Here is a 13,369-nt window from a genome sequence, read left to right on the forward strand (position 1 = left end):
CTCGGAGCCTGGAGCCTGCTTTGGGTTATGTGCCTCCCTGTCTTTCTGCCCCTCCTCTTCTCATGCTCTTTCTCTCTCTCTCTCAAAAATCAATAGACATTAAAAAACTTGGCCTGGACCTGGTTTCTAGTAAGGAAGACATAGGAAGAGAGGCCCTTGAAAGACTACTGACTGGCTTCCCTTCCCACTGGGCTGCCCTTCCCAGCACTTGAAGCTACCACTAGTCTTGATTCCTGAGGGGTCTGGCCACACAGCCATTCACCCTCAGGTGTGTTCACCTTTGCTAAGGGGGGCGGGGGGCTGACAATATGATGAAATACTCTATGAGTTTTATACTTACTACCTTAAACTTTTAAAGAAAAATGAGTTTCCAGAAAATATGAAGAAAACCATTCATCTTTGGACAGCTGACTCTGAATTTGTTGGATTTTGGAGTGTAACATTTGGAGGTGGAGTGAATAAAGTGTTTCATGTTTGGAAGTATGATAGTTTTTTTTTTTTTTTTTAACTCTCTCTTTTTAAAATAGGCTTCAATGCCCAGTGCAGAGCCCAGTACAAGGCTTGAACTCACCACACTGGGATCAAGACCTGAACTGAGATCAAGAGTTGGATGCTTCACCAACTGAACTACCCAGATGCCTTGGAAGTATCATAGTTTTGTTCATGGAACTGAAGTTCAGAAAGGTTTGACCAAAAATAAGGATGGCCAGGAACAGCTTCTCATTCCAAAGTTGGCTCTCATTGATTAACAAGAGTTTGAGGTTACTTATGTCATACCATGGTCCAAAAAATCTCCAAAGGAGTGAGTCCAAGAACTGGTTATTTTCCAGATGAAACCTGATGCCAACTCTGTGGGGTGATGCACTAAAAATGGCAGTTGATACCCTTGTAGATTTAGGCTATGTAAAACCAGTTGGCATTCTCCACCCAGAATATGGAGCAGCCAGCAGAGTTCCTGTTCTTCAGTGAAATATGAGTACAGATGATCGTGTAGCTGGGAGACATCAGTCTCTTGAGGACCCCAGGCTTGTGGTGGTTGTTTGGAAAGATGTCAACTACCATGTGTCACAGCAAAGTATGCTTCTGATGCCCATGTCATTTCACTGTTGAAATAGTTTTCTACTGAAATATGAGGCATTTCATGAACTGCCCTAAAATGCGTCTGCTATGGGGCTTTGATTCTCCCAATAGATTCTCACTGTAGCTGGAAGGAGGTGATAAGTTAATTAGCTATGTCCCTTGCATTTTTGAAAGCCACCTCTGTCTTTTGTCACCACCACTTCAGGAGATAGTTCTGTCCCTTTCCTCCAGCATGGAGCCCGAGGTGGGGCTCTATCTCACCACTGTGAGATCATGACCTGAGCCGAAATCAAGAGTCGGTCGCTCAACTGACTAAGCCACCAGGTACCCCAATTATTACTTCATTTTAGATCACTACTTAACAAAGATACTTGGGACACGTTTTTGTTTTAAGGAGATCTTTATGGTTATGGATATGCTTGCCATAATGAAAGTCTACATATCCATAAAAAAATTATTCTCAGGTCTGGATAATTTTCACCTTTCTGTAATCCACCCATTTACTTTACTTTTCTTTTTTTTTTTTTTTAAATTGGAGCATGTTCCTATTCCTCAAAATCCCCTCCAATACTCCATCGCTCCCTGCAGCTGCTTATACCCCACACCTTCCTCTGTGGAGTGGGATGTCATTCTCCAGAACACATTTGAGTGGCAAGGTGTTTTCTTGTCTCCTTGCCTATCACAGGTTTCAGTTTCCTACTAACCATATTTGTTCTAGCCTTCCCAGTTTGAAGATCACTTTCCTCGATAGAGAAAGGAGTATAGGAGTTGAATTGCCTTGCTTTTCTCTGTTAGCTTTCAACATGACGTCACTTGCCCCTAAGAGGCTCTTCATTCCTCATTCTTCCTGCTCTGAGCCCAGCCAAAAGCCCCCTTTTAGTGCCCTTACACTGACTTTTGAAGCCTCGGGGCAATTTGGACTCTGTTTTTCCTAGGATCATTATGACTGGCTAATATTCCTTGGTGATAAGTGTATAAGTGCTTCTTTTCATATTTCAGGTGTTTCTTTTTAAAATCTGTAATCATTAGAAAGCTCTCTGCATTGTTTGTTTTTATTTGCTTTTGGTTTCTTTTTTGTGAAAGACACTTCCCCTTATTTCTTCTTGACCTATGTCATTTGTTGTTATGGTCTGAATGTTTATGTTGCCCTAAAATTCATATACTGAAATCTAATCCCCAGTGTAATGATATTTGGAGATGGAGCCTTTGGGAGGTGATTTTGGTCCAGAGGGAAGAGCCTTCATGAATGGGATTAGTAGCCTGATAAAAAAGGTGGAGGAGCTGTCTCACTCTTTCTCTGTGCCACGTGTGGATGCAAGGAGAAGCTGGCAGTGTGCAACTCAGAAGGGGTTCTTTCCAAGAATCCCACCATGCTGACCCTGACCTCTGACTTCCAGCCTTCGGAACTGTGAGAAATAGATTTCTGTTGTGTATAAGCCCCCCAGTCTGTGATACTTTGTTACAGCAGCCCAATGGACTAAGACAAATGTTAGTGTTCAGACAGAATTTTTTCCTGTGAAACTTCTTTCTTCTTTTAGCCATTTTAACTTTTAGAATGTTGCCAAGGAGTCATTCCTACCTTTTCTCTGAACTTTTACAAACTATTTTTTTCCCCTAAAATCTAGAATTTATGTATAATTATGGCCAATGGTTATGTTGGGGAACAAGAATGTCCTGTTCCCTTCAAGGTCCTTCTAGCCAGACTTAGAATCAAATTGACATGAGACAGGTTAACACGGGAAAATCAAATTTAAGAGTGTATGTACAGGGAATCTACACAGACATGGAAATCCCAAAGGCAGGAAAAATAAGGTATATATGTCATTCTGGACTAAGGAGAAGGGGTAAGGGTCTGGGACTTCTTTTGAAAGAAGGAATGCAATTCACAGGAAGATGAAAAAGAATAAAGGTTTGGGAAACAAGTATTTTCTGGGCTACTCAGAAACAGTGGGGCATAGAGGACTTTACCCAAACACATCTTGTTAGGTTCCTCCCTGTCTGCCATATCTAGTTTATATCATAATGTAGCTATCTATCATGATAGTTCTCTCCCTATAAATTCTTTTTAGGCACATGAGCGAGAAGTAAAGAGCTTTTCTTTTATTTGCTGGGTTTTGATTGCTTTTTAACTCAAAATAATCTTTATGCCAAAGTGGCCCATCTTGGGGTGGCCTGCCCTTGGACCCCAACAATTCCTTCATTCTTTGGCTGTTAATAGTTCCACAAGGATGATAGTCACTTTATCTGGCTATTTATTTCACTACACTAGGGTTAGCGCCTAAGGGTTGTGCCTAAGGCTTAGGAAGAAGGCTCAAACAGTAGCTGCAAAACCAGGGGCTTCTGAATTTGGCAGATCTGGATTCAAATCTCCACAGACCCGCTGATGATCTTAAACAATCCACTTGACCTGTCTGACTCATAAGGTTAAAAATTGAGTCAATTATACAACTTTGCAGGGATGTTTTTAAAATCATAAAGAATGTAAAATTTGCTCAGTGAATGGTAGCTATTGTTATTACTACCTGAATAATACAAAGAGAATTCTGAACACCGCTGGGGACAAAAGGTCCTTAACATACAAGGGTAGGCCCATAATGTTCACAGCAGACCTGCCCACTCAGTAATGTTTATGATCTTTTGGAATACGTTCCTGCTCCAGCATATGTGCTAATATATGTTCGTGAGCTTTCTGTCCTCGCTCCAGGCCATCTTGGCGACTGGTCTTGATTGGGGTCTTCTGGCACCTAAGACAGGAGGGTCGTAGCCCTGCAAAGAAGATGAAAAAGTCACTGGAGACGATCAGCCCTAGGCTCCAACTTGTTATGAAAAGTAGAAAGTGTGCTCTGGGGTACAAGCAGGCTCTGAAAATGATCAGACATGGCAAAGTGAAACGGATCCTCCTTGACAACTACTGCCCAGGCTTGAGGAAATCTGAAATAGAATACTGTACCGTGTGGGCCAAAAGTGGTGTCCATCACTACAGTGGCAATAAAACTGAACTGGGCACAACATGTGGGAGATACTACAGAGGATACACACTGGTTGCCGTTGATCCAGGTGATTCTAATGTCATGAGAAGCCTGCAGACTGGGGAAAGGTAAATCACGCAAACATTTTTCTTTACTAAAACTGGCCAGAGCTTGTTAAAAAAAAAGTGTGCGTGAGTTGGTAGTGTGGCATAAATAAGTAAAGCTACAATAGGTATCATTAGGGTCGAAATATAGACATATTGGTGGCAACAAGCATACTGATTGAGCACACAGTTTCCGAAGCTAAACTGAATGGCTTCAAGTCCTTCTGGGCCACATATTAGCTTTGTGATCTTGGGCAAATGGCTGGGATATTTTGTGTTCCCATTTCTAACTCACTGATCTGTTACAAAGATTTAAATGTATAAATACATGTAATTGTTTAGAAAGTCACCTGGCACATGGCACTTAATGATGTTAGCTCTTATTACCTTGCTGAGGACGGCATTATGTGAAGACAGAGCTGAGAATGCCAGAAGCAATAGCATTCCCATGTCAACCAGAGAATCTGCAACAACACTGAGAAATCCTCAGAGATAAACAGGGCTAAGGAAATGAACAAAAGGAAGGTACTGAAAAATGTTCACAAGAAAGCTTAGGTTGATAAGTCCTTCCATTGGGAAACATATAGACATGTCTGGAGGTAATGGTTTCAGTCATGATGTTGTACGAAGTTAGTTTATAAGGGCAGCTGAACATTTACCATCAATTTGGGGGTATCTCTTGCTGAATAATTACAGCCTCCATCTGAGTGGGCTGTCCAAGTGCCCCCTACCCTTTTAGGGGAGTAGAGGTGTGCACCATTATCCAAGATGGGTTGTAGGTGAACCCATGGGTAGGCAGTTATATATCTTTATAAATCCTTCTCCTCCTCTTTGTTTTTTTGGCAGTCAGTCAATCAAGCTTCAAAAAGATGGGCCCTCAAAGGCTACGTGGTGGGATTAAAGTCAGGGATAGTAGCAAAGAAGAGAAGCATTTGAAACAAGGTCAGTGCCCTTCAGGATTATTTTTTAGACTCTAAGCAAACAAAACACTGCTCAGAGCTAAAATAAACGTGTTTTCAAATGTGAGAAACTCTTCTTAAGCTTCCAACTTTGGCTCAGGTCATGTTCCTATGGTTTGTGAGTTCGAACCCCACTTTGGGCTATGTGTTGACAGCTCAGAGCCTGGAGCCTGCTTCAGATTCTGTGTCTCCCTCTCTCTCTGCCCCTCCCCAACTCATGCCCTCTCTCTCTCTCTCAAAAATAAACATAAAAATATTTTTTTTATACTGGGCATGGTAATAATAACATGTAACCCCAAATGTGTTTATAAGGAGTGAGTTAATACAGCGCCTGGCACACAGTGAGCACTCAGCCTGGTTAGCTTAATCTTTAGGTAGATTTCCCCTAGAAAGCCATCGGCCCTGGACTCTTATTTTTGGGGAGATTTTTAATTACGGATTCAATTTATTTACTGGTAATGGGCCTATTGAAATTTTCTATTTCTTTCTGTTTCAGTTTTGACAGTTTATCTGTTTCTAGGAATTTGCGCATTTCTTCCAGATTGCCCAATTTGTTGCCATGTAATTGCTTATAATATTCTTTTATTATTGTTTGTATTTCTGCGATACTGGTTGTGATCTCTCCTCTTTCATTCATGATTTTAGTTTATTTGGGTCCTTTCCTTTTTCTTTTTGATTAATCTGGCTAGGGTTTCGCCAATTTTGTTAATTCTTTCAAAGAACCAGCTCCTGGTTTTATTGATCTGTTTTACTGTTGTTGTTTTTTTATTTCAATATCATTGATTTGTGCTCTAATCTTTATTATTTCCCTTCTTCTGCTGGTTTTGGGCTCCATTTGATGGTCTTTTTCCAGCTCCTTTAGGTGTAATGTTAAGTTATGTATTTAAGACCTTTCTTCCTTCTTTAGGAAGGCCTGGATTGCTATAGACTTTCTTCTTATGGCTGCCTTTGCTGCATCCCAGAGGTTTTGGACTGTCACGTTTTCATTTTCATTGGCTTCCATGTTCTTTTTAATTTCCACTTTAATTTCTTGGTTATATCATTCATTCTTTAGTAGGATGTTCTTTAATCTCCAAGTATTCATGGTCTTTCCAATTTTTTTCTTGTGGTTGATTTCAAGTTTCATATGCATGGTACGATCTCCATCTTTCTGTACTTGTTAAGGGCTGATTTGTGATCCAGTATGTGATCTATTCTGGAGAATGTTCCATGTGCAGTTGAGAAGAATGTGTATTCTGCTGCTTCAGGATGAGATGTTCTGAATATATCTGTTAAGTCCATCTGGTCCAATGTGTCATTCAAAGTTACTGTTTCCTTGTTGATTTTCTGCTTAGATGATCTGTTCATCGTTGTAAGTGAAGAATTGAAGCCCCCTACTATTGTGGTATTGTTATCAATGAGTTTCTTTATGTTTGAAAGCTGTTAAGTAACTAACTGGTGGTTATAAACTGAGAAACATTTCTTTGTTCAGGAATTCCTCTCTCCACCTTCCATAAATATTCTTGTTTATCAAAAGTAAAGTTTGAGGTAGAGTTTTGAGAGATTCTAGTCTACTTATACCTATTTGAATTAATTCAAAATTCTACTGACTCCTCAGAGTTGATTCAAAACACCATTTCCTCTAGGAAGCCTCTCCAACTACTCCCAGTTATATAGTGAGTCTCACTCATGGCTGCTCAGTGCACATGTGGCCCAAACTTCATATGCTGTCAATTGGCTGACATCACATTTTTTATTTCTTTCTCCTGTTTCATCTGAATAAATCTTTTGTTCTGAAGTGTATTTCCAGATAATTGAAGACAGTATATATTCAGCATTTTTCAAAAGTATAATGAATGAATTTATTTCTTTTTTATAATAGAAGTCTGGCATACAAAGGGCAAACTGGGTGGTGACATTTAAAAATCATCATCAAAAAAGAGTTGAGTTAGGGGCACCTGGGGGGCTCAGTCAGTTAAATGTCTGGCTCTTGGTTTGGGCTCAGGTCATGATCTCACAGTTTGTGGGTTTGAGCCCCCGTCAGACTCTGTGCTGACAGCAGAGATTTGCTCCTCTCTCTGTCCCTCCCCTGCTTGTGCGCGCTCTCTCTCTCTCTCAAAATAAATAAATAAACATGGAAAAAAAAAGAGTTGAGTTAATTTGCTTGTGTTTAAGGTCTGGTTGCTCTTATTTTGCTCTATGACCCTATGTGAGTTCTCTAAACTCTCCAAACCTTGATTTCTTCATCTGTAATAGAATCATTGAGAACTAAATGGTATAAGCCACATGCCTGAACCAAATCAGGTTCTGGACAAACGTTGGTTTATAACCAGTGTCAGTGGATCTGCTCCTCTCGATCAATGAGACAACTTTGACTTCCATCCATCCCCTTGCGTCCTGATCAATTGACAGCCCAAGTGAGTGATGACTTTCGGAGAGCTTTTTCTGTCAGTCCTGGCTTTTGGTTGAATTCCCAGGAACTTTTTATGGCCATTTTCAACTCTTAGCAGTTCTTAAGCTATATAATGATAAATATATCCTGAATGCTTAGTAAGAATGCAAATTCCAGGACCACAGCCCGGATGATCTTGATTCCTTAAAGCCAGGAGGGGCTCAGGATTCTGCATTTTCAGCATGCACTGAGTGATTGCAGGTGATTCCCATGCAAGTGCTGTAGGAAACACACTTTGAGAAATTTCTAGCGAGGTTTCTAGGTCCTAGAAATAAACTCCTCATCTGTGGATCCAAAAAAGCCTCTAAGCAAGGGTGCATGCACAGACTTTAGGGACTCCATGAGCTCTCTGAAATTGAAGGCAAGTCACATGTATATACATTTCTTTGGGGAGATGTTTGACTTTAGCTTTCATTTTATATACTTTCATAAACGCTCTATCCCACTGTTCCCTCTAAACAAAAACAAAAACAAAACAAAAAAACCTTAAGAGCTATATCTCCATGCTCCAGGCCATTTTCCACCCAGCCCTCAGAGTCTATCTATCTTTACTAGCCAACCAGACATGGACAGAGCTGTGTCAGCAATTAGTCTACCCGCCACCCCCAACACCTACAGAGTGCTCCCACACCAAACTCTTATTGTTTCTTATGGCCAACAGGTGGGTCCTCCTCGCCAGGCACACCTGCATGCCATGGGCAGGAGTGGAGCCTGCAGATGTGGCTTATGTGGCTTATCTTCAGCAGCTAACACCCCTGCTGAGCACAAGTCTTGGAGAAAGCCTGCTATGGCCTCCGTGTGGGTGCCCAGTGAAGGCAGGCCCTTGTCTGGATTTAAAATTGTCTGCCGAGGTCCAATGTTAGGAGTTCTGTGTTTTGCAGGTTGCTCGTGGAGTATCTCCACAGGAATCCAAATTATCTATGCTGGGGAAGGTCTGAGCCTCTGTGACAACCTGGTTACTCTCTCCCTCTCTCTGGGAAACTTGGCCACACTGAAGCTCCCTCGGGCACTGAGCCTAACCCAAGGTAAGATTTCCCTTTCTCCTTATCTGGGAACACAGTCCAAACAAATCAGCTCCCTGGAAGATGGTGGAGAGCTTGCTCTCTGCTTGTACCCATAGTCCCTTTAATTCCATTTTCTCTGCCTTACGCCTGTGGGGTAAGACCTACCTGAACCAGTATTCATTTAAGTGCCTTGTCTCCTAAGCTCTTCTTTTATTAGAGAAACATCAAAGATCCTCTCTTCACTACCAGTACCATTAAAGCCTGATTCGTCTTTCATGGGAATCCTGTTTCCTTCCCCTCTAATAGCCATTGATATGTCCTGGGCTTTGGGACATCTACAAATGGCTCAGGTTATTTGCTGATGATGCATGTATGTGTTCTTCCTCTAAATATCTTCTGTCCCAATCTTTAGAGCTGATTACCTCTGGGTTTCATTTTGTGAAATGTGGTGCTGGAGTGTGAGAGGGCACAGAGGAAGGCGGCAGGATGCTGGTGTGGCCAAGCAGCTTTACCTGATGTCTCTTGTGATCTCTGAACCACCCAAAGGCCTTGTTGGTCCTTTTTTTGTCCTTTCCTCCCGTGACAAAGCTTTCCTGGAGAAGTCCAGCATTGATTCCTATGCTGCTGGTAAAAATGTCACCCTAGGTCTGGAGATGGTGAAGTGCCTTTTGTATTCACTTCCATGCCTTCCATAGCTCTGTTCTCCCGCCTGGTAGCTTATTCTGTATGAAGAGCTTAGCAGCACTGGGCTCTGGAAGAGAGCAGGCAAATATGGTGATATAAAATGCTAACAACAGCAGATGGCAGGAAAATTTCCTTTAAATTCAGATGAGCAGTTGCTTCTTCTGGTGGGCTTTTATTATTAAATTGATTTCCCTCATTTGGCTAGATAGGTCTCTCCTTGTGCTCGCTTATCATGTGCTGAAATCATCTTGCTTTTAATATCGGAAACAAGGAGCTGTTCATTATACCAATTATAAATATATCCATATGGTCCCATGTGTAATCGTCAACTCAGTAACACAGATGTAGCCTTCATATTTGGAGGGAGTAAATGTTCACCTTATCCTAGAGAAAATGGTAAGCTTCTGAGCTTTTAGGCGCCTACCAACCTTTTTCTTTAGGATAAAGTGAGCCTTTCTGGGAGCCAAAAATTATTGATCCTTTAATTGATTTCAAATACCTTATCTTTATCTTAGCCCCAGAGGTCCTGACTCTAATCTCTGTCTTACAACTGTTGAAACTTAGTGCTCTGATATTAAGCCATCTGTGCTCTCTCTGTGAATTTGTGATTTTTTTCATTTCCAATATCTATTAGGAGGAACCAAAGCTCATCAAGTTCTTTGGAAATTGAATTAAAGTGATTCTTTTACCGTTTGTCCTCCCTGCCAAAATAAAATTCTTTGTCACTGTTATAGGCAACATCTCCCTTATCACCCATTGCCTTCCTGCTCCATAGTTATATTACCATCAATGTTGTTTAATTTCATATGTAGCCAAATTGGCATCAGCTTATATATATATATATTTACAATTTCCAGGTCAGGAATCCTAGAATTCCAAGGACAGAAAAGGAAATCCAGAGGTCATATAATTCAGTCCTCTAGTTTTCCAAAGAAATGTTCAAGTCATATGGAAGGAATTTATTTTCAAGCAACACATTCTCTGCAACGAGATGGCTACAGAAAGGCTAAGGGATACCAATGGGGCGTTAAAATGAAATGCCTCCTGTTTTTTCACAGCATCTCTAGGTAGTAGTAAGGGACCTTCAGTGCCAGGGGAAGACCATCACAGGCAATTTTGTGAACCCAGTGATAAACCTCCTATTGAAGAGAGATGTGCAGTGAACCTGATTATTTCTCAAAGAACTGTCATTTTCCCAAGAGCTGGCATTTTCAACCTCTTGAAGAACACCAACCACTGTTATCACAGCTCTAACTTGAGCAATCAATCAGGGGTTTGAAACATTAAACTCGAATACATAATTTTAAAGGGGATAATTTTAGCAAGATTCACCCTGAACTGAAACAGCTCCAGTCAGCCCTTCTCCAACAAGAGGGTCACTGCTTGCTTTTCTTGGCACTGACAATTCCCTCCCTAATTCTCCCCATCTTCCTTTCCAACCAGAGGAAATGAGGTCCCAGGCCATGGATTTATGAGATCCCTGAGAAGAATACCCAGAAACTCTGAAAAAGAGGCAAATACAGTCTACTCAGGAGAACTCCCAAGAGGAAGAACTGACTCTCTCTTGTTGCACTGCTAAGCAAGCTGCACTTTCCAGGGTAAGAATGACACCAGTGGAAAAGGCGGTCTGAAACTTATCTCTGACCCTATCAGATATCACAAATGATACAAATTCTGTTTTGGAAACCCAACAAACCAGTTTAAATTTAAATTCTTAACTGATGTTCTCATGGCTAATCACATAGCCCTTATTTCTTCTTAGCTAGCCAAGGGGAAATTTATGCTATAGCAAACACATTGTGTGTGTGTGTGTGTGTGTGTGTGCGCGCGCGCGCACCTAAATAGAAGCTTGTAATTAGTCTAGAAAAGAAAGCACCATTTGGATCTCAAGAAGAGACCATTTGGAATTTGGAACATGTTTTCATTGCCTGGATATAGTAATCTAAGTCCCTGTCTTCAGGGTCTCTTATAAGAAGTGATACCCATTTTTGTTTCTGTTTCTGGTAACTGCCTGTGTTGCAGTTGGCTGATGCCTCCTGTCCAGAGTTATAAATGCCACTGTGCGGCCATTGTCTTGTCAGATGTTAAGCTACTTGTTCTGCAACAAAAGGAACAGCACCAGCAGTAAACCCCAGGCCCACCGTAGACTAGTTCCTGTGGTCTGTACAACCTCCTGATCAGCAAAAGCTCGGCAATGGTGGCAATCTGAATATCTTAGATGAGTGTCCTGCAGCCTAACTTTATCTGTCCTTGGCCAAAAGGGGTAGCCAAGGAAGGAAAACAGCTCTGACAGCCAGGAATTCACCTGGCTCTGTCAGTGGGGCAGTGGCATCACGAGGTGCTTCCTGTCAATTAGAGCTAGGCTTTGGTGTTCCCCCTTTTAATTATAGACCATTTCAAAGAACAGCAACGCCAGGCAAGGCCACTCAGAAAAGGCACAAACAAGATCATTCTGTAATCATGTCTGAACACAGACAAAAACATAGACATTGTCTCCACCACAGAATGACCCTCATCCTGGATAATATAAGCAAGGATTTGTCTTTACTAATCCCAGCTTCAAGCTCACTCCATCCTTATGGCCTTCTAGGTAAGAATCATAGTCACCCAACCCTAGAATTACCCCACTTCCTGACAGCATCCAAAGTAGAGCAAACCACATTTCCCTGTAAAATGAGCAACCTGCCCACCAGAAGCCCAAATTCCCTAGTCCCTTCTAACACCCTCTTACTGAGGTACCCTACCACTTCCCATCATGTGCATTCTCTCCTGCTGCAAAAGCTCAGTTCCCTGACCTTTGTTCAGCTGCAGATGTGTTCATGGTGGTCTTTGGATGAAGGGCTCCTCTTGTGCTATTTCACATCTCAGTAAACATCCTCACTCAAGCATTCTGCTAAAACAGATCATGGGTATCCCCGTGATCTGTTTTAGCAGAATGCTTGGGGATCATGAAGTCATACCTGACATCTTCCTGTAACCCCATCCTGCATCGATCACAAATTCTGATCATTTTTACCTTGTAATAGCTCTCATAACCCTTTCCTTCTCTACATCTTCAAAGTAACCTCTGTTGTCCAGGTGACAAACATCTCTCCCCTCGCCTACTGCCCACCACGAGTCTCTAACCTAGTCTTCCTGCTGCTCCCTTCACTTTCTCCAATCTGTATCCCATACTGCAGCTGGAGTAATTTTTTCCAATTAGAAACCTTACAGAGCAAGTCTCATGTTGAAAGCACTGTAATGCTTCCTAAAGCCTCAGTTACTGACAATGACCATGAGGGCCATAAGAAGTCTGACCCATTCTTACCTCTTTAGCCTCATCTCATGTTATTCCCCACTTTTCTGATCTAGCCACATTGGCCTTCTCTCATTTCTTTGAACACCATATACTTCTGCTACCACAGGGGATTTGTATATACCATCTCTCTGGAAGTTCACTCCCTTTCTCCTTCACTGAGTAAACTCTTCTTCACCGTTCAGATCTCAGTTCAACTGTGTCTTGGGCTAACTTCTTCTGACCATCCTAAGTCAGCTCATGTTATTTATATCTCATACCACATACCTCTCTCTGTGGTAGCAGAGTTGAAATTTTATTTTTATTGATGTCATTCTTTGATTGATACCTGTCTCCTCCAAAGATGCCTTACACTCAGTAAGTGCTTAATATTTGTGGAATGAGTGACAGGTCTCTGCTCTGCCACTGGTGAGCTGCCTCATTTCGAACATGTCATTTAACCTTATTAACCACCTTGGTCTTGTTGAGCTGCCATAACAAAGGTCTGCAGAATGAATGGCTTAAACAAGACACTTATTTTCTCACAGTTGTGGAGACTGAAAGTCTAAGATCAAGAGGTCGTCAGAGTTGGTTTCTGGTGAGAGCTCTTTTCCTGCCTTGCAGATAGCCACCTTCTTGCTGTGTTCTTACATGGTCTTTTCTCTGTGAAGAAAGACAGAGAGACAGAGAGAGAGGGAGAGAGAAAAATGGATCATGGATCTTTGGTGTCTCTTTCTCTTCTTATAAGGATGCCAGTCTGCTTGGATTAGAACCCCATCCTTATGACCTTATTTAACCTAAATTACCTTCCTAAAGGTATCTCCAAATACAGTCACAGTGAGTGCTTCAATATGTGCCTTTTGG

General features: G+C 41.6%; 1 protein-coding gene and 1 pseudogene across 1 annotated transcript; both read left to right on the forward strand.

Moving 5' to 3' along the window:
- Positions 1–307: 307 nt before the first annotated feature.
- LOC106981156 (protein NipSnap homolog 3A-like) lies at positions 308–1,280 on the forward strand (annotated as a pseudogene).
- A 1,170-nt stretch (positions 1,281–2,450) lies between these two features.
- On the forward strand, positions 2,451–4,376 carry LOC106981218 (60S ribosomal protein L30-like). The gene is made up of 2 exons (XM_053205650.1): positions 2,451–2,488; positions 3,785–4,376. Exons 1-2 carry the CDS (start codon positions 2,451–2,453, stop codon positions 4,179–4,181), a joined length of 435 nt encoding a protein of 144 aa, XP_053061625.1. The 3' UTR covers positions 4,182–4,376.
- The last annotated feature ends 8,993 nt before the right edge of the window (positions 4,377–13,369 follow it).

The sequence above is a fragment of the Acinonyx jubatus genome, chromosome D3, assembly GCF_027475565.1.
Source record: "Acinonyx jubatus isolate Ajub_Pintada_27869175 chromosome D3, VMU_Ajub_asm_v1.0, whole genome shotgun sequence".
Taxonomy (NCBI): Eukaryota; Metazoa; Chordata; class Mammalia; order Carnivora; family Felidae; genus Acinonyx; species Acinonyx jubatus.

What these genes read in the sequence shown, in the direction of transcription:
- LOC106981218 (XM_053205650.1), top strand. Translation starts at nt 2,451, where the DNA reads ATGCTGACCCTGACCTCTGACTTCCAGCCTTCGGAACT. An exon ending in GACTTCCAGCCTTCGGAACT is followed by an intron (nt 2,489 to 3,784) that starts GTGAGAAATAGA and finishes TCCTCGCTCCAG; the next exon opens with GCCATCTTGGCGACTGGTCT.